We start from the raw sequence: 25017 nt of genomic DNA on the forward strand, positions 1-25017 counted from the left end.
GTACTCTGTAATGCTGTAACTCTACATTTTACCTTGTATCTTGTCATACATAAGTTATCTCTTAAAAATGGTTCCTAAAATTTAAATAAGTGAAATAGCTAGAATATCCAGATAATCAGATTCCTCATCTGCCTCATTCAGGCCTGAAACTTGGACCTCCCTTTTCACATCCTTCATCTAAAATCCATAAAAACACAGGATTATAAGGCACAGCCCTGGAAAAACTAGGAATTACCAGTTTGAAAATGTTGCCCTATGTTATATTTTTTCCAGCTTTATTTTTAAGATCTAGTTGTTCCAATTGAATGGAAAATAAGTGGCTACTATAGAGAAAAGACTGCTTTGGATATTAACTGACCATGGAATTCATTTAATGGAGGCATTCATTTACATCTTGCAGTAAATGGAATGGAATGTCAGTATAAAGAATTATCCCTTCTCCCTAGAAAGAGGCCATCACTTCTCAAAGTAAAGCCCACTGGAAACAGATATTGATTAACTTAAATGCTGACATCTTTTTCAAATATCCGTGGGAGTAAGCTTTCATTGCAAAAACAATTTCTTTTATTCCCATTCCAAGCTGGGGATGTGCGGAGCATATTATTTGCAATGTTGACACACAAATGAGAATCATAAGATTAAAATGCTACATGTCTTTAATAACTTTGTCTTCTAGTTCCATATTTACTGCTTTTCATATGTTTCCCTAAGTAAAATAATAATAATAGTAGAAATCGTTATCTAAAGCTCATGGCTGTCAACAGTATTAAACTGTGCTTTCAGCTTGCATCCTAATTAAGCATGTTTGCAGGTTATTTTGCCAAACACAATAGAACTTTTGTGTTGAATTTTGCCATGATATAAATTACATGTGTGGGTTAGAAATATTCAGGGAGAGAATAATTTTTCATATGTTCAATCTTTCTTACTTAATAAACCATTTGGACCTGTCCCTGTGGTCATCTTACTACAGACAGCATTAAGTCAAACATATTATATTTTCTCCTTAGGTAGTGTTTCTAAAAGATTGCCTTTTAGAAATGCAAATGTTTTTCTTTTTCTTTAGATTTTTAATATTTTCTTTATCTTGTAAATTCTGCAGAAAGTCAGAGGGTGGTACCAGATGCACTTCAGTTTATCAGAAGAAATGTGGAAATTAGTTAGTTGCATGATTTAGAGCTATAACTTTCCCTAAGGTGTGTGCTGAGCTGAATGAAAAATGCACCTTTGGGTTCGAGTGGAGAACTTAGACAGAGATGTTTGTATTTTGAAAAGAAGAATCTCAGTAGAATTAGATCATAGTAGGATTTAATTTATGACCATTTGTTTTTCTGATTCTCTCTTACTCGATCATTATTCTTACCAATCATCCGGTAATGGGAAGGGCAAGAGCATTAAAGTTTCATTAAGAACAACTCTCCTTTCTGGTAACCACTGGGGTAAAACTAGAAGTATATATTATCTATAAAATTCCAGGATATGTGACAAGATTCTGCGGTAAAAAGCAGTATCTTTTATTGGCAGTTTTCACAGACTCTCTGGGGTGTGTGTGTTGGGGAGGAAGAGGGCACGGGGGAGGGCAGAGAGAAGGGCGTTAGGGGTTCAGACACTTTCTTAAATAAACTTCAGGCCAAAATTTTCCAGTCAGGCACCACCCAAGTGGATGGAAATGAGGTGCAAGTAGCTTTAGATTCTCAGTGGGCTCCTTCTATTCGTTCATTCCAAAAGTGCTCATGGCCCTACTGCCATGTGCCGGGCACCATCTCGCTAAGTGTCAGCGCTGCTCCTGCCTTAATGGGGTTTACCGTCTAGTAGAGGAGACAGACAACAAACAAGTCATTACACAGGGAACTGAATCACGGCAATTGTCTAAGTGCCATGAAAGACAACTCTCAAGCTGTGGGAATTTATAACCAAGAATCCTAATCTAGACCCAGGGTGGGGCAGGATGAGAATATAGGAAAGGCATTCTTTCAAAAATGATGCATAGGCTGGAGCTCAAGGATGAGGATTAGCCAGGCCAAGATGAAAACGATGAGTGGAGACAGACAGACAGAACAGGATGTGTGACTGTCCTGAAGGAGAAGGAGGCACGGGGACCTGGGAGAGGATGAAGAACAAGGGTAGCTGGTGTCCGGGAAACCAAGGGAGAAAGCAGGCAGTGCAGGCTGCAGAGGCTAACTGGGCCACAAAGTTTTAGGCATGTGCTAGTAGGGCAGCTGACTCCCTGTAGATGACCGAACTGAGGGAGCACATTGAACAAACATATTACATAAGTGGACTAAATGGGCATGGGAACGTTTCATTTATAGAGGTCCAGAAGTAGCATCTCACAAAATAAACTTGGTTCAAAGACTTCTTCTTCTTCTTGATCATCTGCCTACCTCCATATCAAAGCATCTCAGTTTGTCCTTGCCTTGACTTCTCAACCTTTAGAATTTTGTTTTGGGAACCTGGTTTGTTAGTTTTCCTTGGGGTCAGTGCCTTTATTGAGGCAAGGAATAGACTGAACACACCAAAACAGAAAAATCCTACAGGGTTCCCAAGGAAATACGTTAATACGTTCCTGCATTTTGTATAATATTCAGTGATATAATTGACTCTCAGATGGTATTATCCTGTATATATATATAGAGAGAGAGAGAGAGGGTGAGAGACAGACGTGTGTGCGTGCATGTGTGTGTGTGTGTATATATATATATATATGAAATAATCAAATGATAACTATTATGCTTAAACCCTAACCCATTTTGACATTGTATGTATTTTATAATTTGAGCTGAGTAAGGCCTTTAAAATTATTTTACATTTCACAACACTTTAAAGAACGGATAGCTTAGGGGGAAAAAAGGAATTTTCATGGCTATTTTCTGAATGGCTACATTTAGATGCTGAGCTTTTAACAAGACTTTGATTTCCTTCCAAAGCCCAGAGCCCTGCAAGGACAGGATCTTGGGAATACTCCACGTTCTTGAAGAATACTTATCAACTAAACCATCTCATTTTAGTTAGTGACCTTCTGTGGAGTGAGAAGCTAGCATTTCCCCAAATTATCTCACATGAAGAGAAAACAAACACTGTAAGAGATTCTCTGATAGCTGTGAAGTGGAAACAACTGTATTTTTTAATTAAGCTTCAATAGAAGGTATTTTCATTGGGGGACAATATATCACAATGCCACGACATCAGGAGAAAAAATGCTTCTGTCGAAGTTTATGAACAAAACAACAAAAGAGAGCCAAGATGAAGGAAAATGAAAGCTGTATACTGAGAGGTGACTCTACTCTGAGTTGACTTGGACACACTAAAACTCATAATATCTAAAATGTAAATTTCTTCCTTAAAAAAAAAATGCACTTGACTCTCACTCAAGCTGCCTCCTTGTTCAGCTACCAGGAGGCAACTATGATTTCAACTCACCACATCATTTTCATGATGCCCGTCGCCAGCTGTGGGGAGGACAAGGCTGAGATGCTGTTATTTGCCTCGTGGTTTTTACCAGGTGCTTAACCAGTGTGCGTATCCCCCTCCTTTGTAATTTGCTTCTGAGGCCTTGGTTCTTTGTGTATTATGTCTTTATAAAGGAGAAACAAGGCATTTATTAAACACCTATGATGTGTCGAGGTCAGTATACATACAAAGATGAATGTGCCATGGCCCCGTCCTTTCCTTTAAGAGGCTTTGAAGGAAGCTTCACAAAACATCAGTTTGGTGCCCATCTCTGCTAGATCCCATCAAAGACTGAACCCAAAGACTGAGCCAGAGCCCACGCTCTTAATCGTTGTTCTGTACTAATGTATGGACACGTAAGCCTTTGAGTCTTTCTTTCTTCGGGATATAGCCACAGTCCCTTAACCCCTCTTCAAATGACATGGTTTCAGGCCCTCTGTGTGGTCTATCTCTCCCGCTGTAGCTGCATCAGCTTTGTCAATGGCAGTGTCAGAACTACACACTACTGCAGTTTTGAGTTGATCAATTCAGATACACAAGGATCAACCCTTCCTGTGATCTGAACACACCCCTTTCTTAAGGCAGCCAAAGATTGCACAGAGATGAATTCTTGGGGGATTTGTCATGGGTGAGGAGGGGGGAGAATGGATGTTGCTTTTACATCAAGATGTCGGTATGTATAAATCTTCACGGTCAATTAAAATCCCCAGATTACATGAACTGCAGTCAAATCTAGTGTCTCTCATCTCAGATTTGTGCAGTTTGTAATCACTATGCTTAAACTTAATCCTGTGGGTTCAGCCCAGTGCTAGAGCCTGTGATGATCATTTTTAATGTGGAGTTCCTCATCTGTCCTTCTAGTTTCCCCTCCCAGTCTGTGTCATCAGCAGATCCAACGACACGCCTTCCTCATCTTCACCCATGCTCATCCAGCTCCTCTTCAGGCTGTTGTATGGACACATCTTTCACTGAAGAACTATTTTATTTAGCCAGATGAGGGATCTCCAGCTATACTCTCATCCATCTTCCATTCAGTGTCTTATTAATTTGATGTGTTATTAATCAAGATAACATGGAAGAGTTTTTCAAGTGGTTTTCTGAAATCAAGGTGTGCAGAGTGATTCAAAAGGAAATGAAACTCTCAAAAATGTATTACTACAGTGAGTTTTCTGCAGTTTCCTCCTGTGGGGATACATCACAAACATCATGTTTGTATCACCTCTTGCAGCCTTTAGGAAATGAAAGGCCACATCACTACCACCCTTTTGACTATTGGTGGTGATGCGCTACAAAGGGGCTGGAATGAATTAAAGTAGAGAATTGATGTGTGCTCTTAGCACAAACTGACCATTTGTAAGATGATGGAAATAATTGTGATATATCTTATTATAATTTGTTTGACCATATGGTGACATATAATCTAATTACTAGGTCATAGATTTATTAAAATGTTCAATTCTTTTTGAATCACCCTGTTATGGTTTTGACATTCTTGTCTTCAATTTGCTCACTCTCTGGGGGAGGAAGAAGCAGAATAAAAGAGTTCTGCAAAGAAGTGCTTCATGATACCCTGAAAATCATGTGACTTCTCAGAGGACTTCCATTCTGTCTTTAATTTTCTTATCCAAAGCATTTTATGGCCATCTCTTTCAGTCACTTCTCAGCAATAATTTTAGTTCTTCAAATGGCAAACATATTTTAGCAATTTCTGACAAGCAATGCTAAATCTGCTCCAGGATCATCCAAGGCCAATCCTGAACAGAGATCATTCCTCTCAGTGTGCTCATTGTAAATCTGTCTGAAGAAGCAGGGTATCTTGACTTCATTTTAGGTGGTTAGGAACACTGTTAAAATGACTCAAAGCTAAGCTCAGAGAGGATCTCAGATCTGGTATGGTACCAGGAGGAATTAAAGGGTGAGTGAATTGCAAGGAGCAAAGGAAATGTGGTTGGGGCTGCCCTGAGGCAGGAAGATTCTAAGACCAGACTTGGGTGTGTATACTCATGCTGAGCTCCCTTAAAGGAAAAGCCTGTCCACTGCGCTCAGCTCAACTTGCCTTGTGGGGTCAGCAGGCTTCCTGGCCAGTCCCCCTCACCACCCCTAGTCTTCACTAGCTAGCAAATCCTGCTTCCCCCATCTTCCTTAACCCCCACCTTCTGGCATGTCTCCGTGTGGAATGTCGTCTTAAAGACGCCAGACCCAAATCACAAAGGCCTGCAAGGTGGGCGAAGGTTCTCTGTTTATCAAGCTAGCAGCCAGCTGGCCAGTCACTTAACAAGGCATCAGAGCTCATGCCAGGGAAGGTAAAAGGGGAGGCATAAGCTTCTTTTATCAAGATATTTTGCCTCTGCATATTAACTCCTCAACCACCATTGCCCTAAATTACTGGTGCTGTCTTTAGCTGCTGGCTATACAGTTTGGATTAGATGGTTAAATCAGTTACAAATATGTAGCGTGTTGATTGTTAACTATTTTGAGTCATATGATCCCATTTCTGATTATTTGGTGACTTTTGTAGAATTTTTAGAGGTTGTGGAACCTCACGGCCGCCAACGTTTGGGATCACTTATTAGTGTCTCTTGCTAAGCTGTAGACAGTCTAGAAATAATATGTCCTGTCAGGGAACTCAATGATCTTCCTGAAGAGAAGCTGGTAAAACATCTCTTCAGCTCTGCGCTCACGCAAAGATTGCAGTGTGATGGAAACAGCCAGAGAGTTCTAGTAAGAGACCTGGTGTTAATTCCCAGTTCTGGTGCTTACTAGTTAGCCATATCTCTGGCAAGTTATAACTTCGCTCTGTCTCAGTTTTCTCATTTGTGAAATGGAATGTTAACATCAGCCTTAAAATGTTTGCAGGGGAATTAAATAATTTTTAAAAACTATGGATATTGGATTTTGTATTGCTATCTCAAAATAAGGTCAATGCATGTAATATTCATTATTTCAGGCTATTCAACACCAGCTTAGTTATAAATCTCATATTTTATGAGGAAAATAGGAAAATATTTAGAGGAAAAGAATAAAACTCATCTGTAGATGGAGACATCATATACAATACTTATAAATAAATATTTAAAAGGAAGTGTGTATTTTAAACATGAGGAAGAAAAGGTTAGTTCAGTAACAGTTTTTTTGTCGTGATGAATTACATCAAGAATGGTGACAGTTGATTGCTCCTGCAATTGAGCAAAAGATTGGAATACAATAGTTTAGGCTTACGTGTGAGAAATGTGGGTTAGGAACAAAGGAACTGATTGATGACAATTGGAGGAAATTGTGGAAGTGAGTTGGAAATTTTTAATAACAGAACAGATTTTCATCAGCGTTAATATCCATTAACATAATTAAGGTGTAACCCATCCTAAGTATTTTACTTAGACTAGGTGACATTTTATTTTTTAATCAATTTTTTTTCTATTTTTATTTTATTGTGGCAAAAACAATGTGAGATCTACTCCCAACGCATTTTTAAGTATATAATACATTATTTTTGACTTTAGGTGCAATGTTGTACAGCAGATCTCTACAACTTATTCATCTTGCTTAGCTGAACTTTATGCCCACTGATTAATAACTCCCCATTTCCCACTCCCCTTAGCCCCTGGTAACCACCATTCCACTCTTTGACTCTATGAATTTGCCTATTTTGGATACCTCATATAAGTGGAATCATGCAGAATTTGTCTCTCTGTGACTGGCTTATTTCACTTACTATAGTATCCTCAAGATTTATCTATGTTGTCACATATTGCAGAATTTCCTTCTTTTTAAAGGTGAATAGTGTTCCATTGTATGTATACACCACATTTTCTTTATCCATTCATCTGTCAATGGACCTTTAAGTTGTTTCCACATCTTAGCTATTGTGAATAGTGCTACAATGAACATACGAGTGCTAATATCTCTTCAAAATCCTGATTTCAACTCTTTTGGATAAATACCCAGATGTGGGATTGCTAGATCATATAATAGTTCTATTTTTAATTGTTAAGGAACCTCCATACTGTTTTCCATAGAGGCTACATCGTTTTGCATTCCCACCAATAGTGTACGAGAGTTCCAATTTCTCTACATCCTTGCCAACACTTGTTGTCTTTTGTTTTTTGATAATAGCCATCCTGACAGATATGAAGTAATATTTCATTCTGGTTTTGATTTACATTTCCCAGATGATTAGTGATGTTGCGCCTTTTTTCATATACCTGTTGGCCATTTGTATGTCTTCTTTGAGAAGTGTCTATTCTAGTCCTTTGCCTATTTTTTAATCAGGTTATTAGTTTTCCTGGTATTGAGTTGTAGGTGTTCCTTATATATTTTATATATTAACCCCTTATCAGATATATGGTTTGCAAATATGTTCTCTTATTCCATAGATTGCCTTCTTACTCATTTGTTTCCTTTGCTGTTCAGAAGCTTTTTAGTTTGATATATTCTCACTTGTCTATTTTTGTTTTTGTTACCTGTGCTTTTGGTGTCATATCCATGAAATCATTGCCAAGATTAACATCATGAAGATTTTCCCATAAGTTTTCTTCCAGGAGTTTTATGGTTCCATGTCTTACATGTAAGTCTTTAATTCATTTTGAGTTGATTTTTGTGTATGGCGTAATGTAAGGGTTCAATTATATTCCTTTGTGTGTGGATATCCAGTTTTCCTAACGCCATTTGTTGTAGACTGTCCGTTTCCCGTTATGTATTCTTGGCACACTTATTGAAGATTAATTGACCATATATGCTTGGGTTTGTTTCTGGGCTCAGTATTCTGTTCCATTGGTCTATATGTCTGTCTTTATGCTGGTACCATAATGTTCTGATTACTGTAGCTTTGTAATATATTTTGAAATCAGGAAACGTGATGCCTCCAACGTTACCCTTCTTTCTCAAGATTGATTTAGCTATTTGTGGTCTTTTGTGATTCCATATGAATTTTAGTATTTTTTCCCATGTATGTGAAAAATGGCATTGTGATCTTATAGGGATTGCATTAAATCTGTAGATCACCTTGGGTAGTATGAAAATTTTAACAATACTCTAAGTCTTCCAATCTATGAACATAGGATATCCTTGCTTTTGTTAATCTTCTTTAATTTCCTTCACCAATGTTTTGTAGTTTTCATTATACACGTCTTTCATCTCCTTTGTTAAGTTTATTCCTAAGTATTTTATTCTTTTGGAGCTACTGTAAGTGGGATTCATTTTCCTAATTTCCTTTTCAGATAGTTCAGTTTTAGTGCATAGAAAGATGAGCGATTTTTTGTATGTTGATTTTGTATCCTGCAACTTACTGAATGTGTTTATTAGTTCTAAACTTTTTTTTATTGAGTCTTTAGATTTTTCTGTATATAAGACCATGTCATCTGTAACAGAGACAATTTTACTTCTGATTTGGATGCCTTTATTTCTTTTTCTTGTGTAATTGCTCAGACTAGGACTTCCAGTACTTTGTTGAATAAAAGTGGTAAGAGCAGGCATCCTTGCCTTGTTACTGGTCTTAGAAGAAAAGCTTTCAGTTTTTCAGCATTGAATATGAGGTTAACTGTGGGATTTTCACATAAAGAGCTTCTCATGTTGAGGTACTTTCTTTCTCTTCCTACTTTGTTGAGGGTGTTTATCATGAAAGCATGTTGAATTTTGTCAAGTGCAATTTCTATATCTATTGAGAAGATCATGTGATTTTTATCCTTAGTTCTGTTAATGTGGTGTATCACATTAATTGATTTTTGTATATTGAACCATTGTTGCATCCCAGAGATAAATCCCACTTCATCTTGCTGTATGATCCTTTTAATGTGCTGTTAGATCTGATTTGCTAGTGTTTTTTTTTGAGGATTTTTACATCTATATTCATCAGGGATATTGGCCTATAGTTTTCTTTTCTTGTGGTGTCTTTGTCTGGCTTTGGTATCAGGGTAATGCTGGCCTCATAAAATGAGTTAGAAGTCCCTCCTCTTCAATTTTTTGGAAGAGTTTGAGAAGAATTTGTATTAGTTTTTCTTTCAATGTTTGGTAGAATTCAGCAGTGAAGCTGTCTGGCTTTCCTTTGTTGGGAGGTTTTTGATTGCTGACTCATTCTCCAAACTATTTATAAGCCTGTTTAAACTATCTATTTCTTCATGATTTAGTCTTGTTAGGTCATATAAGTCTAGGAATTTGTTCATTTCTTCTAGGTTATCCAGTTTGTTGGCATATGGTTGTTAAAAGTAGCCTCTTATGATCCTTTTTAGTTCTATGTCGTCAGTCATAATGTCTCTTCTTTCATTTATGATTTTATTTATTTGGGTCCTCTCTCTTTTTTTCTTAATCAGTCCTGCTATGGGTTTGTAAATTTTATTTTTTCAAAAGACCAACTCAGTTTCATTGATTTTTTCCTATTGTTTTTCCAGTCTCTATTTTGTTTATTTCTGCTCTAATCTTTATCATTTCCTTCCTTCTGCTAACTTTGGGCTTAGCTTGTTCTACTTTTTCTAGCTCCTTGAGCTATAAAATTAGGTTGTTTATTTGAGATTTTTCTCCTTTTTTAATGTAGGTGTTTATCACTATGAACTTGCCTTTTAGTACTTCTTTTGCTGTATCCTGTAAGTTTTGGTATGTTATGTTTTCATTTTCCTTTGTCTCAAGGTATTTTCTAATTTTCTTTTCAATTTCTTCTTTAACCCAATGGTTGTTCAAGAGTGTGTTGTTTAATTTCCACATATTTGTGAATTTTCTCATTTACCTTCTGCTATTAACTTCTAGTTTAATTCCATTGTGGTTAGAAAAGGTACTTGATATGATTTCAGCTTTCTTAAATTTATCAAGAATTGTTTTGTGACCAACATGTGATCTGTCCTGGATAAAGATCCATGTATGCTTGAGAAGAATATGTAACCTGAGGTTTTGGGGTAGAATGTTGTGTATATGTCTCTTAGATCCTTTTGGTCTATAGTGTTGTTCAAGTCCTCTGTTTCCTTATTGATCTCTGTCTGGGTATTCTATCCGTTATTGAAAGTAGAGTATTAAGGTCTCCTACTATCATTGTATTGCTATCTATTTCTCCCTTTAGTTTTGTCAATCTTTGTTTTTTGTATTTAGGTGCTCTGATGTTGGGTGCGTATGTATTTATAATTGTTATATTTTCCTGGTTGACTCACCCTTTTATCATTGTATAATGTCCTTCTTAGTCTCTCTTGACAGTTTTGACTTAAAGTCTATTTGTCTGAAGTAACTATAGCCACTTCTGCTCTCTTTTGGTTATCATTTGCATGGAATATCTTTTTCCATCCCTTCACTTTCAGCCTATGTGTGTCCTTAAATCTAAAGTGAGTTTCTTGTAGATAGCATGTAGCTGGGTTTTTTTAAGAGATCCACTCAGCCACCCTATGTCTTTTTGTAAAAATTATTTTATTGAGGTCATAATAGTTTATAACATTGTGAAATTTCAGGTGTGCATTTTCACTTGTCAATCACCATCTATATGTGCCCTTTTACCCCTTATGCCCTCCCCTCACCTCTCTTCCCCTCTGATAACCATTAATCTGTTCTCTTTGTCCATGTGTTTGTTTATCTTCCACAAATGAGTGAAATCATGTGGTGTTTATCTTTCTCTGACAGCCGGTCTATGTCATTTGATTGGGGAATTTAATCCATTTATATTTAAAGTAATTATTGATAGGGAAGAATTTATTATTGCCATTTAGGTAATTGTTTTTTGTTAGTGTTGCAGTTCTTTTTCTATCTTTTCCTCTCTTGCTGTCTTCCTTTGTATTTTATTGATATTTTTGTGTTGATATGCTTTGATTCCTTTGTTTATTTCTTGTGCATAACTTCTATAGGAACTTTTTATGTGGTACTTACATAAAATATCTTATAGTTTTAACAGTCTTTTAAGCTGATAAACTTAAGTTTGATTGCATACAAAAACTGTACACTTTAACTTCTCCCCCCTGACACTTTCTGTTATTGGTGTCACAATTTGCCTCTATTCATACTGTGTATCTTTTAACCTCTTTTTTTATTTATAGTTAGTTTTAATACTTTTGTCTTTTAACTTTTATCCTAGATTTAAAAGTGATTTATCCACCACCATTACAGTGATAAAATATTCTGTATTTTTCTATGTTTACCTTTACCAATGAGTTTCATTCTTTCTTATGTTATCCTGTTGCTGTTTAACATCCTTTTGTTTCAACCTGAAGAACTTCCATTAGAATTTCTTGTAAGGCAGGTCCAGTAGTGATGAACTCCATCAGCTTTTGTTTGTCCAGGACGTCTTTATGTTCCCTTCATTTTCGAAGGAAAGTTTTTCTGGGTATAGTATTATTGGTTAGCAGTTTTTCCTTTCAGCACTTCAAATATATCATCCCATTCTCTTCTAGCCTGAAATATTTCTGTGGAAAATTTTGCTGATATTTTTATGGGGATTCCCCTGTATGTGACAAGTAACTTTTCTCTGAATGCTGTCAAAATTCTCTGTTGTCTTTGACTTTTGACAATTTGATTATAAGGTTTCTCAGTGTGGATTCCTATGGATCCATCTTTTACAGTATCCTTTGGGCTTCTTGGATCTGGATGTCCATTTTCTCCCCCAGATCTGGGAAGGTTTTAGCCTTTATTTCTTTGAATAAGCTTTCTGGTCATTTCTCCCTCTCTTTTCATTCTGGGACTCTCATAATGCTTATTTTGATCTACTTGATAGTGTCTCATAGTCCCTTAAACTATCTTTACTCTTTTTCATTTTTTGCTCCTCTGACTCAATTATTTCTAATGATCTGTCTTTGAGTACACTGATCCTTTCTTCTGTTTGATCTAGTCTGTTGAATCTCTCTAGTGAATTTTCCAGTTTAATTGTTGTATTCTTCAGCTCCATGATTTTTGTTTAGTGATTTTTTATATTTTCTGTCTTTTCATTGAAATTCTCACTTTGTTCCCTTAAACTCAATGAGCATCTTTATACAGTTATTTTGAATTCTCTATTAACTAAATCATATAACTCTGTTTCTGGAGATTTATCTTGTTCCTTTGTGTGGAACATCCTTGCTCGATTCTTCATTTTCCTTGACTTTTTATGCTGTTGTTTGTACAAGACAAGGGAGCACCTTTCCCAGTCTTCATAGACTGGCCTCAAACAGAAGAATACCTGCACAGTTCAGTCTGACTAGAGACTCCAGGGACCTCTACCAACTCTTTCCCTCCCAAGGGGGAAGCAGGCAGCTATTGTTTTTGTCTGCTCACTCTGTGCTGAGCAAGGGGAGAGCTATGACATCTATCAGTTCAAACCTCCATCTCAGGTCTCCTTCAGGTGGCTAGACTGTACTGGGCCCATTAGAACTCCAAGACTGGCAAGAAAGGTGCCAGTTCTTCGGGAAGCTCCAGAGAAGTTGGGGTGTTGAGTACACACATCAACTCTTTGCCTCCCCAGTGGGAAGCTGAGAGCTGGAGTTTCTCATCCACTCACTCAGTGTTGAACTGTGGGGAGGATCGTATCCTCCATCCGCCAGCCCATGTTACTGTCTCCATTCTCCCTCAGGTAGGTAGACTGTGCCAGACCCATCAGAACTCCAAGCCTGGCAATACAGACTCCAGTCCTCTGGGGAATCCCCTCAGAAAAGTTGGTGTGCTGGACATGTAACCCAATCCTTTCCCTCCCCTAGGAGAAACTGGAAGCTAAGGAGTCTTCTTGATTGTTTGGCACTACACTGGGACAGGAGCTCTAGTGAGAGGGTGTTCTGAACCAACCTACTAGCTTCTTTGAGTCTAGTTTCATGTTCATCCAGGGGGCAGGAAACTTTTCATTAATTTCTAGATTTCTACAAGAGAACTTGTCCATGAACTGTTGCTGAATCAGTCTGTGGGAGGAAGGAGGGTCCAAGGCTTCCTACTCTGCCATCTTGCACACTTTGAGAACCCCTGAGTTCATAGATATGGTTGAGATATGCTCTGACTCCAGAGCAAGAATGTGTATGGAAATCTTTCCACTAAGGTGAATTTCCTGATAACCCCCATGAAAACGAGGGCTTCCTGTTTTAAGCCTCCGTGTTTCAACACTGCACTGCCCTTTTCTTACTTTATAAATTTATTTGTAGGGGAAATGGTTTCATGAAGTTCTTTTTAAGCTTTTATGAGCCTGATAAAATCTATCAACACTCTCTTCAGAAGAGCCCATATACGCATACACAGAAGCATTGCTTATAATTTCAGGAGGTTATTGGACACCTCCCCGACTAGCCCACCCACTGACCCTAGGAGTCTCAGTAGAAAAACTGCCCTAAGGCAAAGTCTTGTGTTCACTTGGATGTAACAAAAATTCCCTTCTTATACTTAACCTTTGTGTTAACTTATTTGTAAAATAGGAATAATAATAACAGTTATTACCTCAAAAATTGTGAAGATTAACAGATGTAATACATGGAAGAGCCTAATTTGAAAACCAAAAACACTAAATATTATCTTTTTCTCTCTCTTTTTAGTCTTGCTAAAACAATCCTCATTCTTGAGGCAGTTGGATGCCTCTCCCTACTAGGGGAAAGATCAGGAAGTATAAGAAACAAGAGCCTAAAGAGTAATATTTCAAGGCCTTACTTTATGCCCATTTAATTCTTTTGCTAAAATCTGGTCACAGGCTTCCATATCATGGTTCTCTCTCTGAGTCACTGAGCAATGGCATCTAGCAAGCCTAGGCCTGCCTCTGTGACCTGGGAGTTACAATTCATTTGCCATGAAATACTCCACTTTGCAAATGTCCAATGCCTTGTCATATCCCCATGTTAATGCCTCTTGGCAGAAAGGAAGAAATGTAAAGTTCTAATAGGGGTTCATTTCCAGGCTAGAAGACACTGAGTCCTGCGAAATAGTGATTAAGGGTTAAGTCTGATTCTCATTGTTTCTACAAAAATAAATAAATAAGTACATTGATAGGCCAAGAAGCAGACATTTATTTAGCACCTACTGTATACACTGCACAATAGGTGACACAAAGAGGAGTAATGCATGCTCCTATGCTGTGCTGACTCACAGTCCAGCAAGGGAGATGGATACACACAAAAATAAACCAAACACAAAGTGAACCATGGCTCACAAAGGCAATGATTGTGGCTCAGACAGTATTTCAGGAGTATAAGAGAGGGAGAAATCGATTTTGATGGAGATCCATAAAAGTCTTTTGAGCAAGATGGGATTTAAGCTGGACCCTAAAGGAAGAGTGAAACTGCTGTGGGTAAATATGATGGGGAACGACATTCTAGGCTATGGGAGTAGTGTGAAGAAAAGCATGGAGTTAGAAAAGTGCTTGGTATGTATTTGGACAATTATGATTTAACCAATGTGACTATAGTATAGGTTGGGGGCTAGAGGTGTAGAACTTGAGGCTAGGAAGATAAGTTGGAAGCATATTGTGGGAAAGAAACCAAAGGCTGAGTGAGGAGCTTTGGCTTTAGTCTCCATGCAGTGGGGAAGGATTGAGGATCGTTGAGTACACAGATACCAGAAGGAGATCTGTTTTTATAAGAAGAGAATCCTGTTGCCTCTGTGAAGAATAGATGATAGAAGGCAAGAAGAAAGCAGGACCTGGTGAAGGTAAGGGGAGCTGAACTAAAGTTAAGAGAAGCAGGAGTAGCCAGAAGAAGATGAAGGGGAGAGGCATTTGAGAGGCTGCACTCACTTGAGGATGGTTGACGACACACAGCAAAGAAAGCAGAGACTAGCTGAGAGGGCCTCCTTGGCACAGCCAATCCCAAGCCGGGTTGCTGTGTAAAACAGACCATGGGCTCAGAGGAAGTGACTGGCTAGGGGCCCAGAGGCCATGTGGTGAAGGATACCTCTTGGCCATCCCAAGAAGACTTTTCTCCTCTCTAGAATTCCCAGAGGGATAGCAACTGACCATCTGCTTTGCCTGCATGGAATATCAAAATCACTCATTCCTGGGCATGGGTCCTCAGCCTGGCAGCTTCAGAAATCCTAAAGATCCTTTAAAACAACTGTCAGGCAGTTTCCCAGGTGATTCTGATCTGGCAACCTGAGATGGGTCTGAGGTGGGGACAAGCATCCATATTTTGTAAAGCTTCCAGGTGATTCTGATGCACAACTGAATTTGGGAACTACTGTGGGACCTTACTGTTGGGCTGGGAAAGGTATAGAAAACATGGGTTCAAAACATGCTGGTGAACACTGGGATGCCTTGAAGACCTCAGATTTTTGTCTCCAACCATATCTCAAGCATAATGACCTTCACTGAGTGTCTTAGCTTACCCTCCATCCCCAACTCTAATCCTCAGCAAACACATCTAGAGATGGGAGAGGCTGCGTGCTTGACAGGGTCCCCTGAACTTCCCAAAAGGACAATGTGCATACAAGTCGTCATTTTCACCCTTGTCTTCAATTGAAAAAGGAGAGCTTGGCTGTGTCACAGGGGAACCGTGAGAAAGTCTTATTACAGGGTGCTTTGGGTCTTTGAAAACAGGCTACATAATACTACTCATTTTCTGCCGGAATTTTACAACATTCATAGCACTTTTACTGCTGTTATTGTTTTATCTCTCAGAAAACTCATACAGTACAAAGGCAAGGCAGGTATTAAAAATGTCGCACTGGGCTCTGTGTGATTCAGTGACTCGTGCAAGGTCAGACAACCAGAGCTGGTCCTGAACCCACCGTCCTCCGGAGCTCCAGTTCTGCTTCTGTGCCATAAGGGAAAGGGTAACATAAAGGCATTTTTCTCTTCTTGTAAAAGAGAAAAAAGGGGGGAGGGGGAATTGTTTAAACACACCTCCCTCGTTCTGCAGTCACTGCATTGTTTTTCCTGTTGAAACACCCTGTTGGTTTGTAAATCCCTTTAACCCTCCCCAGCACCTGTATGGCCCAGATCCAAGAATTACCACCGAACCCCTCACTTTTTACACTTAGCCACATAGGCGTTTCTGTGACGGCTCTTGGTTCAGCTGAAAATTTCAGAGCTTCCAGAAGTTTTCTCCTTCCAGAGAAGCTATAGAAGCATGTAATGCTCAGACTTGATTTTTTTTTTTTTTTAATGAAGCAGAATATGTTTCTCCCCTTTAGTTCTCCTGCCGCATAAAATAGTGCGATGGTCCGGCCCTGTGTCATTCCTCTGTGAAGGTCCTTCTGAAATAGGGACCAAAACCCAGGGCAGGGCAAGGATGGGGGTGTCTCCATCAGAAGCTTATGGCCTGGGGTATGACCTCTCTTTAGGGTAAGAACTGAGGCTGAAAACATAATGAGAACTTCCCAGCAAATTCATTATAACAAAGCATAATGTGAGCTCACTAGGCACAAAAATAGGCTGAAGGAAAGTGACTCCCACATAAGACCTAATTAAATACTTTGATGTCAGAAAACAGAGCAGGGAGGGGTGGAAAATCAAAGCAGACCAATGCGAAGGACCTAAATTTGAATAGAAAGAAGACATGTTTTTTTTCTCTCTCTCTCTCTTTCTCTCTCTCTTCTTCCCTCCCTCTGTGTCTCTGTCTCTCTCCCCTTTTCCTCCTTTGCCATGAAGGAAGAATAAGATTCAGGAACAATGGGTTGCAAATTCTTCAGCCAATTAGTCCAGTGACTTACTACTGTTTATAATGCACAGAATGTCACAGGCTGTTTTGCAGCCTCCCCAAGTTGGTTTGTTAATAACAGGAAGCTAGCACTTCTCAGTACAGTGGATCAGCTACCCGTGAAAATAAATGCAAAAAACCTGGAGGGGAATAGCGGCAGACCGAGAGTAGCCTTGATTTAATTTAACATTTGGGGGTCCACACACAAATGAGCATTTTAGTAGGCTTCATGGTGGAAGTTGCTGTCATTTGTAAAATATTCTGGCCAATTAGCTAATAGTGTGCTTGGATTTCTCCTGTTTTGATACAGTAATACTAAGTACATTGTGAAGCCCAATTATACAAATCATCCCCATATGCCATACCAGTCTTTCTTTATGAACTGTGTTTATAAATCCTGTGTGAGGAAATGTGTACTTCAGCAATTTAGACCATGTGTAAAAACATAGCCAATGGGATTGTCAAGAAAACAAGTTCCAGCCTAGGAAATCCTAATGTGTTCCGCTGGAATAACAGGAGGGTGCCGGGGAGTGCATTGCTCTGCTTAAATACATACTGCTTTCTAGTGTTTAACCAAGTGAGGGGCTTCCGCTTCCCTTTCTGTTATTTTATTCTTCTTTTCTTTTAGGATCCAACCTTGGAGTTTTTGAGAAAATTTGGGATTGGTCTTCTCTCGGGTACAATAGCCTCAGTCATTAACATCCCTTTTGATGTTGCCAAAAGTAGGATTCAAGGGCCTCAGCCGGTTCCCGGAGAGATCAAGTACAGAACCTGTTTTAAAACAATGGCAACAGTCTATCAAGAAGAAGGGTAATGCATTCTTATTTTAATAAATGTACAAGACTCAAGTATGGTTAAAACCATATTGGACTTCCATTTTGATGAGAGCCATTGAGCCCTCCTAAATCGGGTGTGTCTGAGGAGCTCTAGGGAATAGCTGACAGGCTTTTTGAGATAATACAATAATGAGATGTTGGCAAATGTTCTCACACCATCAAGAAGCCTGAGCCACAGTCATAGAGTTCCCTGCATGTTTGTCTTAGAATGCGAAGATAAACGTTTTGCTTGTCAGTTTGCATAATATGCTATTGTATTTAATATGCCCTGTTAACATATGGGCAGGCGCTTGATTGTCTTCTGACTGTAAATCTCATCAAAATGTCAATTATATTCACCTGGGAGAATTAAACATGAGAGTTCTGTGAAAGTAGTTTTCTTTTAAAAATTTAAAGTATGTGCCCCTTTCTGGTGGTCTTTTTTTTTTCTTTTTAAGACTGTTTTTTTTTTCCTTTTTCTCCCCAAAGCCCCCCGGTACATAGTTGTACATTCTTAGTTGTGGGTCCTTGCAGTTGTGGCACGTGGGACACCGCCTCAGCGTGGCTCGATGAGCAGTGCCATGTCCACGCCCAGGATTCGAACCAACAAAACACTAGGCCGCCTGCAGCGGAGCGCAGGAACTTAACCACTCGGCCACAGGGCCGGCCTCTGGTCTTTTTTTTTTTTAAGTCTTATTTTTGTTTCTTCATCCGTCACCCAGGTCTTATTTTCAAGTAAACAAGTAACATTTTATTATTTTGATCTAAACTGCATCATATTTCCTTATGTGAGGACTGAGTTTATAGGCTTTTAAATTCAATTACAAAAGTCATTTTGTCCATATACACAGCTGTCTCAAAAGTAAGATCTGTCTTGAAAGCAAAAACCATCTCGCTGATGAAAGTCATATTTCTGATTGGACAAGACTAGCGTAGCTTAGGTAATAAAGAATTGATTAACTCTTTCCCCTTGTCCATTTGCTGCAGAGAATACTTAGCCAGATACTGTCTGGTTTGCAATGTGTGTAATTTTAAATATTTTTTTTTTGTAAATGCTATATCACCATCTCAATCAAGCTGAGGTACAACTCCATTTTATTTTCAGAATAAGAATGTTGCTCTTTCTCTTCTGGTTATAGGATTTTAGCTTTGTACAAAGGCCTGCTTCCCAAGATTATGAGGCTTGGACCAGGTAATGATGCTTTTATTACTTATATCCTTCCTTCTTTCTTTTCTTGTTTGTGTCTATCAGCAACACTGTGATAAAAAGTTTATCACACTATAAAAGATGGAAACCTTGACGATATAAAGTTGTCTATGAGCATTCAAGATACTGAACGCATCCATTAGAAATGTTCTAGCTTTGTTTATAAGGTATTATTTATGGCCTTGCTGGAGGCTGATGGAAGCCAAAGCTCAGCTTAAGTCAATAGGAAAGGATCCACAGCCAGTGGGAGGCTGAGTGAGCACAGAGTTACATACATGGTGGCTTCTGGCTGAAGGGCAGGATTTTCACTGAGTGAGGGACCAGCCTAATAAAACTTTTCCTGGTGCTCCCTGTTCATTCTTGCTCCTGTCTCAACTTCATTTCAAAAAGAGAAAAAGAGGACAACTTGCCTCCACAAACAGCAAGAGCCACTGGTCTTCACAGTCACCTCTGGGGCGTGGTGAAGCTGCAGCCTGGCTCTTGCCTTCCTGGCCTCTGTCACCGTGATGGTGGAGGCTCCTGGCTCAGGGCCTTCCCTCAGGACACCACCCACAAAAAAACTGCCATTCCCACAGGGAGAGTCAGCTGCCTCTATGTAAATAGATAGGAAAATAACTGCTGCAGACCCAACCGCCTGGGCAAATAGTCTTGGATTATAAGCAACCTGATGAATAAGTACAGAAGTATGTGCTAGACCACACATATATTTTTTTACCAGGTCACACTCACCTACTTCGACATCCTGGAAATCTTCTCCTACTCCTCTTCTCTCTCCCTTTCCCATTCCCCTCTTTTCACCCAATGTCTAAGTCCCCTCCCTCACTCACACACAGGCACATTCACCTTTAGCTCTCAATCCAATGAACCAGCATTTCTACCAACCTCAGATATAGACCTACAGTCTGTAAATGGAAGCTGGTGAACTGTTCACACTTTCATGTATTTAGAAAACACCTCCACAATTCCCGATCCATCTGTCCCAACCTTTCTAGGCTTTTAAGCATGGATTTTGCTTCGCCTTTGAGATTCAGACCTGCCTTCTGCTAGTCATTGGCCCATGTGTAAAAACGAACCCAATAATAAAGAATATTGGTGATTTTGTGCAACTCTCTCTGCAAGTATGTGGTGTTTTTCCTTCACCACACAGTAAAAACCTGCTAGTAGACTAGTATTAGAGAAAATCATAGGATTGGCCCTAACCCAGCTTTCTCATGACGGGATAGGCCTGAAAAGAGTGGTGGCCAGAGAGAGTTGAGGTAAAACAGTAATTGACTGGAACCTTAATCCAAAACTCTTAAATAATCTGACCCCAAGTTTTGTTAGAGGCTTGCAAATGTTTGGTTGGCTTTTTAAATGTTTTTGCATGAGGTGTCCTGAGTTGCTGTGGTGTCAAATCCAATGGAAAGTGTTGTTGTGGACACACTGTCCAGATTAAACAAAACTGTGAACAACTGGAAATCTCCTTCAAGGACCTGGCCTCCACTCTCATTCCAAACGTGCAAGTCCTAAGTAACTTCAAAGGAAAGACTTTTGAGTTAAGGCTAAGAATTTTTTTTTTTTTTTAAAGAGAGAGACAGTAAAAAAGAAAAGAAAGGTGAACCTGGAATTTTCATCCTTTGTTCTAGAGAAGGATCCCATCTTATTTTCATAACAGCCTTAGCAGCTCACTGTGCCTAACGATCAGGTACCTCCCATGAAAGGAGAATCTCGAAGACTGTAGTTTAAACTCCAAATATGTCTAGGCTGAAAACTAACCCAAATCTGTGTGTTCTTGTCTTACGTTGTGAACAGCTAATAAGGGTAAACAGAGTAATTACATACATATTAACAGGCAGCTGTCGTGAGTCCTTTTCGTTCACAGAGTACCGAGAGGGCTACAGCAGCTGAGAGGGGTCTGATAGAGTATCTTCATGGGTTAAAAATGAAAATTACAGGCAGATAATTATCTTTGGTATACGGTTACACAAACATGTGCAGCCTGTAGATTAAAAAAAAAGCACATGGCAGTATGTACAAAATAACTAAGATCAAAATCAAGTCCTATTTCTTTCTGTTAGACATCAATCTTCTGCTTATGCAGCCAAGTCTTCTCTAAGTTGTGCTCAGGATATTTGTCCACAGTTTGATTTTATAATATTTTTCAGACAGACATGAGAGGACAAATAGAGGTTGTTGTAAAGGGCACAGGACATGTGCCCTCTACTGCATCAGATAGAACACAAAATCATCCACATACAAATGCTTCTCCCAATGTGTAGATATTCAGCAGCCTTGGTGCTTGTTTTCCTGTATCACATTCCTGTTGATGTTTTACATAGAAAGCCTCTTTGCAGCCAGTTATATAACTCTTCTCTTCCTTGAAAAATGGTGGTCTTATGACACCCAACCCCTACTACCAAATTTTCAAGTGCAATCCATATATATCTGAGGTAGATAGAAGAAATGACAACAAAAGGAGGGTGAAAGCCAGCTAAGTTTTGCAGTACAGAGTTTTAAAATATTCAGAAGCTATTTTTCACATTGCAATCCAGTTTGAAAGCTGTAAGAGAAAAACAGACTCATCCATTAAGCACCATCTTAGAGATTTCCTTCTTGAATGCAATCCGATAATGCTAATTATGGACTAAAAAAGATAAATCCTTTGCCTACATATGAAGAATCTGGAAGTTTCTGTTTGCAGGAAAGTCACATGCCCTTACATGACTAAATGTGTCTATATTTATTTACTTTTAAAAATTAAAAGTGCCTGAAAAAGAATCTGATGAGGAATGATGAAAGTTACAGAAACTCATGGGGAAAAAACGTATTTGGAGATTCAACATGGTCTTGATTTTGCTCAGAGTATTTTCCACAATAGTTTTATATCTCTGTATTGTTGCTCAAGAACTGATGATTCCAACCAGCCCCTGCCCAATAGGTTGCATGACTTCACGGATTCAGAAACCTAGTGGGAAAGATGATACTTTTTCACAGGGTTTGCCATTAAAACCAGCTCTTTTCTTTTCTAGGTGGTGCAGTCATGCTGCTGGTTTATGAATATTCCTACTCATGGCTTCAGGAGAACTGGTGATTGCCTAGGAAGTGTTTCCCCCCCTTGAAATAATGGATATTTCCTATACAGCACCATGAGAAGGAGAGCCTATCAATCAGCTAAGCTGATGCAATTATTAATTATAATTACACCATTATATACAATTCTAAAGGGGAAAACAGTTTGTTCAAGAATAAAACCTATTTTGATACTTCCAAACTTATCTCTAAGTAATTTTAGATTGTAGTTTTAGCCATGTCCACAAAACTGTGAGAAGAAAAAATCATATGAAGCAATGAGATATGTAAACTGAATATAGAATAGCATAGAATCAGGTATATTTCATAAAAGCAATATAAATTTTGTGACCTATGTTCCTCTTAAACCACTTCACAGTGAAAATTCACTGTATTGATCATTATTTTTTCCCAGAAGGCCAAGAAATGCTTAAAGTAAAAAAAAAAAAAAAAAAAAATTTAAAGGGTTTTTATAAGGAATTAAATTCTTCCATAAATAATATTTAAAGGGGACGGGAAAATACTTTTAAAGTGCACTAAAATAGCCTTTTAAGAATGTTAGGTTTTATGTAAAAATGTAAATCTGTTGGTTTTCTTTAGTAATAATATACATCTCAGCTATATTTTCCTAAAGCTACTTTATATTTTTCACTGTTGTTTAAAGCAGGTCCTATTTTAAAATCATGATTTGGAGTCTTTTATGAAAAATAGAAAATATGAAATTGTATCAAACTACTTTCCTTCACATAGGTCCATTTGAAAATGAGTTTTTTGCTGAAATATTTTCATGTCAAATCACAAATTGGAAGCCCTCCTTGGGCCATTTTGTGCTGTCTACATTTGCATCCCAATATCTTTGTTCAGAACTCTTACCCAGGCCGTTCTTAAAAAAAATGTTTAGAGTAAAACTGCATTTCCAGGTTACTAGTTTTAAGCGGCAGCTTCAGGTGTGAAACCTGCTGCTGCAGAGTTCAAATATGTCTCATGAAGGGAAAAATGTTTCCAAGCAGAAGTACATTCTTAGCATTTCCAAAGATCCCTGTACTAACATGCACGTCAAAAAATATCTTGTTGGCCTTTATATAACCAAACTTGATTTTCTATCTTCACCTTGAAATGATGCTCCTTCAGCAGCTAAAATCAACAAAAGGATCTGCATGCTCTAGATGACACCTGTTCTTACCTACTCCTATGGGATATTTCTACCATGAGGCTATGTCACCAAAGCATTTGAAAAATAAAAAATAAAAGATAACATGGTAATTATTACTTTTTATTAATTTAGAGCATTTGAAGTATAAAAATAAAGGCTTTTTGACATACTGTATATACATACACAGCCTTCAGTTGTACATCCTTTCCAACATGTTTTTTAACTTATATTTCAGCCCAATATTCAATAAAAGGGTCATTAAAAGTAGGAAAAAAACAAGAGAAATAAGAATGTGTCTGCTGTGCAACTGCATTGTATCTTGCAGGTAATGCTCTTGTATCCTAGGAAGGAGAGGACGGCCTGCATAGAGGCCCTGACGTTGACCCTTTACCTCTCCATGTGCATGGGGTGGAAAAGGATCTCTGAAGAGTGCATTTGCCAGTTTAAAAACAACACTTTTACCCCCTAAGAAACAGAGGAAATATGTCAACATTAACCAATAATAATAATGTTTAAAAATCAAACAATCCCAACCCCATATCCTATCCCATTTTTCTTCTCTCATTTTTAAAAGTAGCTTTAAATCATAATTTGCTTTGAATAGCAAATTGTATTTGGGCTTTCTGTAGTCTTTTTTAGTTTACTCCATGTGAATTTACTGTTGCTAAGAAAAGACTTGGGGAAAAGAAGAAAAGTAAAAGAAGAAAACTTTGATACTGTTAACTTTAGACTTTTAAAAATACAAGAACCAGAAAAAAATTATAAATAGCATAATAACAAGAGATTTCTTAACTTAGATAAAGAAAATAACATTTAGTTGTGTTTCCTTACAAATGATTGATATTTTTTTTTAAAGACTCCTAATAGCCACCTACAAACATTTGATAAGGAATAATTCTGTACCTTATGTCAGTTTTTCTGGACGGCAGGAGAGTCCCTGTATGGTATGGTTTTAAAGTCTCCACTAAGGTATTGGACTGGTACCTTTGTTCCATTCGGTTTATAGTCTATTTTCTCACCAGACTGGGAACTCCAGATGTCAATAAGAGTTTTACAACATCAAAGGAAGACTGTGGCCCTGAGAGTTCATCTGCTCCTTCTGCTTATTCTTCTCCTGAAGTTATAATCCTCTGTTTGTAGCACTGAATTTCGGGTCGCTTTAGAAATAAATGCAGCTCAAAGCTCTCTACAAGCTATCTGCTGCTTGAAAAAAGCAGCTTCTCGAACATAACTTGTATGTCAGAAATCCGCTTACTGTTTATATCCTAGAGATTTGAAAGCTTAGCTGATCTAGCCATCTGAGTTGTAAATGAAGCCATGAAACCGATGAGACGGAACTGGAGTGCCATGTAGCCTGTGCACAGCACAGACAGGAAGACATCAAAATCACTCAGCGAGTGGGTCTTTAACGTCCATATCTAGTGATGTGCCCTTTTAGTTATTGCACAGAATTAATACCAAAAAACTCGCAATATATTAATTTTCCAATAGATGAGTTATACCAATGTTTTAAAAACGTATTTTCAAGCCTATATCGCCAAGCAGAGAGAAATTTCTAAACAAAAGAGATAAAAAAAAAACTGTAGAATTTTACCCAGGAAAATCAGTTGTTTTAAAATACAACACATAATCACACGCTCATACACACATATACCCCACAGCTCCATTATTAACTTTAAAGTGAAAAACAAATTGGTCTAGAAAGATTTATCAGTTAAACTATGTCCTGTAACTCCAAAAATTGAATAAAGGGAATTTTTAAAAATTAAATAGCATTTGTATTTCTAATCCCACCACCAGTTTACCTAT

At 38.2% G+C, this 25017-nt stretch overlaps 1 protein-coding gene across 2 annotated transcripts in view; it reads left to right on the forward strand.

Annotated features, from left to right (window-relative positions):
- The window catches only part of SLC25A21 (solute carrier family 25 member 21), a 440909-nt gene extending 417527 nt beyond the window's left edge, over positions 1-23382 (forward strand). For both annotated transcript variants that reach the window (XM_046655398.1, XM_046655397.1), the window contains 3 exons: positions 17614-17795; positions 18940-18992; positions 22016-23382. In XM_046655398.1, the coding sequence (XP_046511354.1) occupies positions 17614-17795; positions 18940-18992; positions 22016-22077 (297 nt within the window). In that variant the 3' untranslated portion in view covers positions 22078-23382. The remainder of the gene's footprint in view (positions 1-17613; positions 17796-18939; positions 18993-22015) is intronic.
- The last annotated feature ends 1635 nt before the right edge of the window (positions 23383-25017 follow it).

Source organism: Equus quagga, chromosome 2 (genome assembly GCF_021613505.1).
Source record: "Equus quagga isolate Etosha38 chromosome 2, UCLA_HA_Equagga_1.0, whole genome shotgun sequence".
Classification (NCBI taxonomy): domain Eukaryota; kingdom Metazoa; phylum Chordata; class Mammalia; order Perissodactyla; family Equidae; genus Equus; species Equus quagga.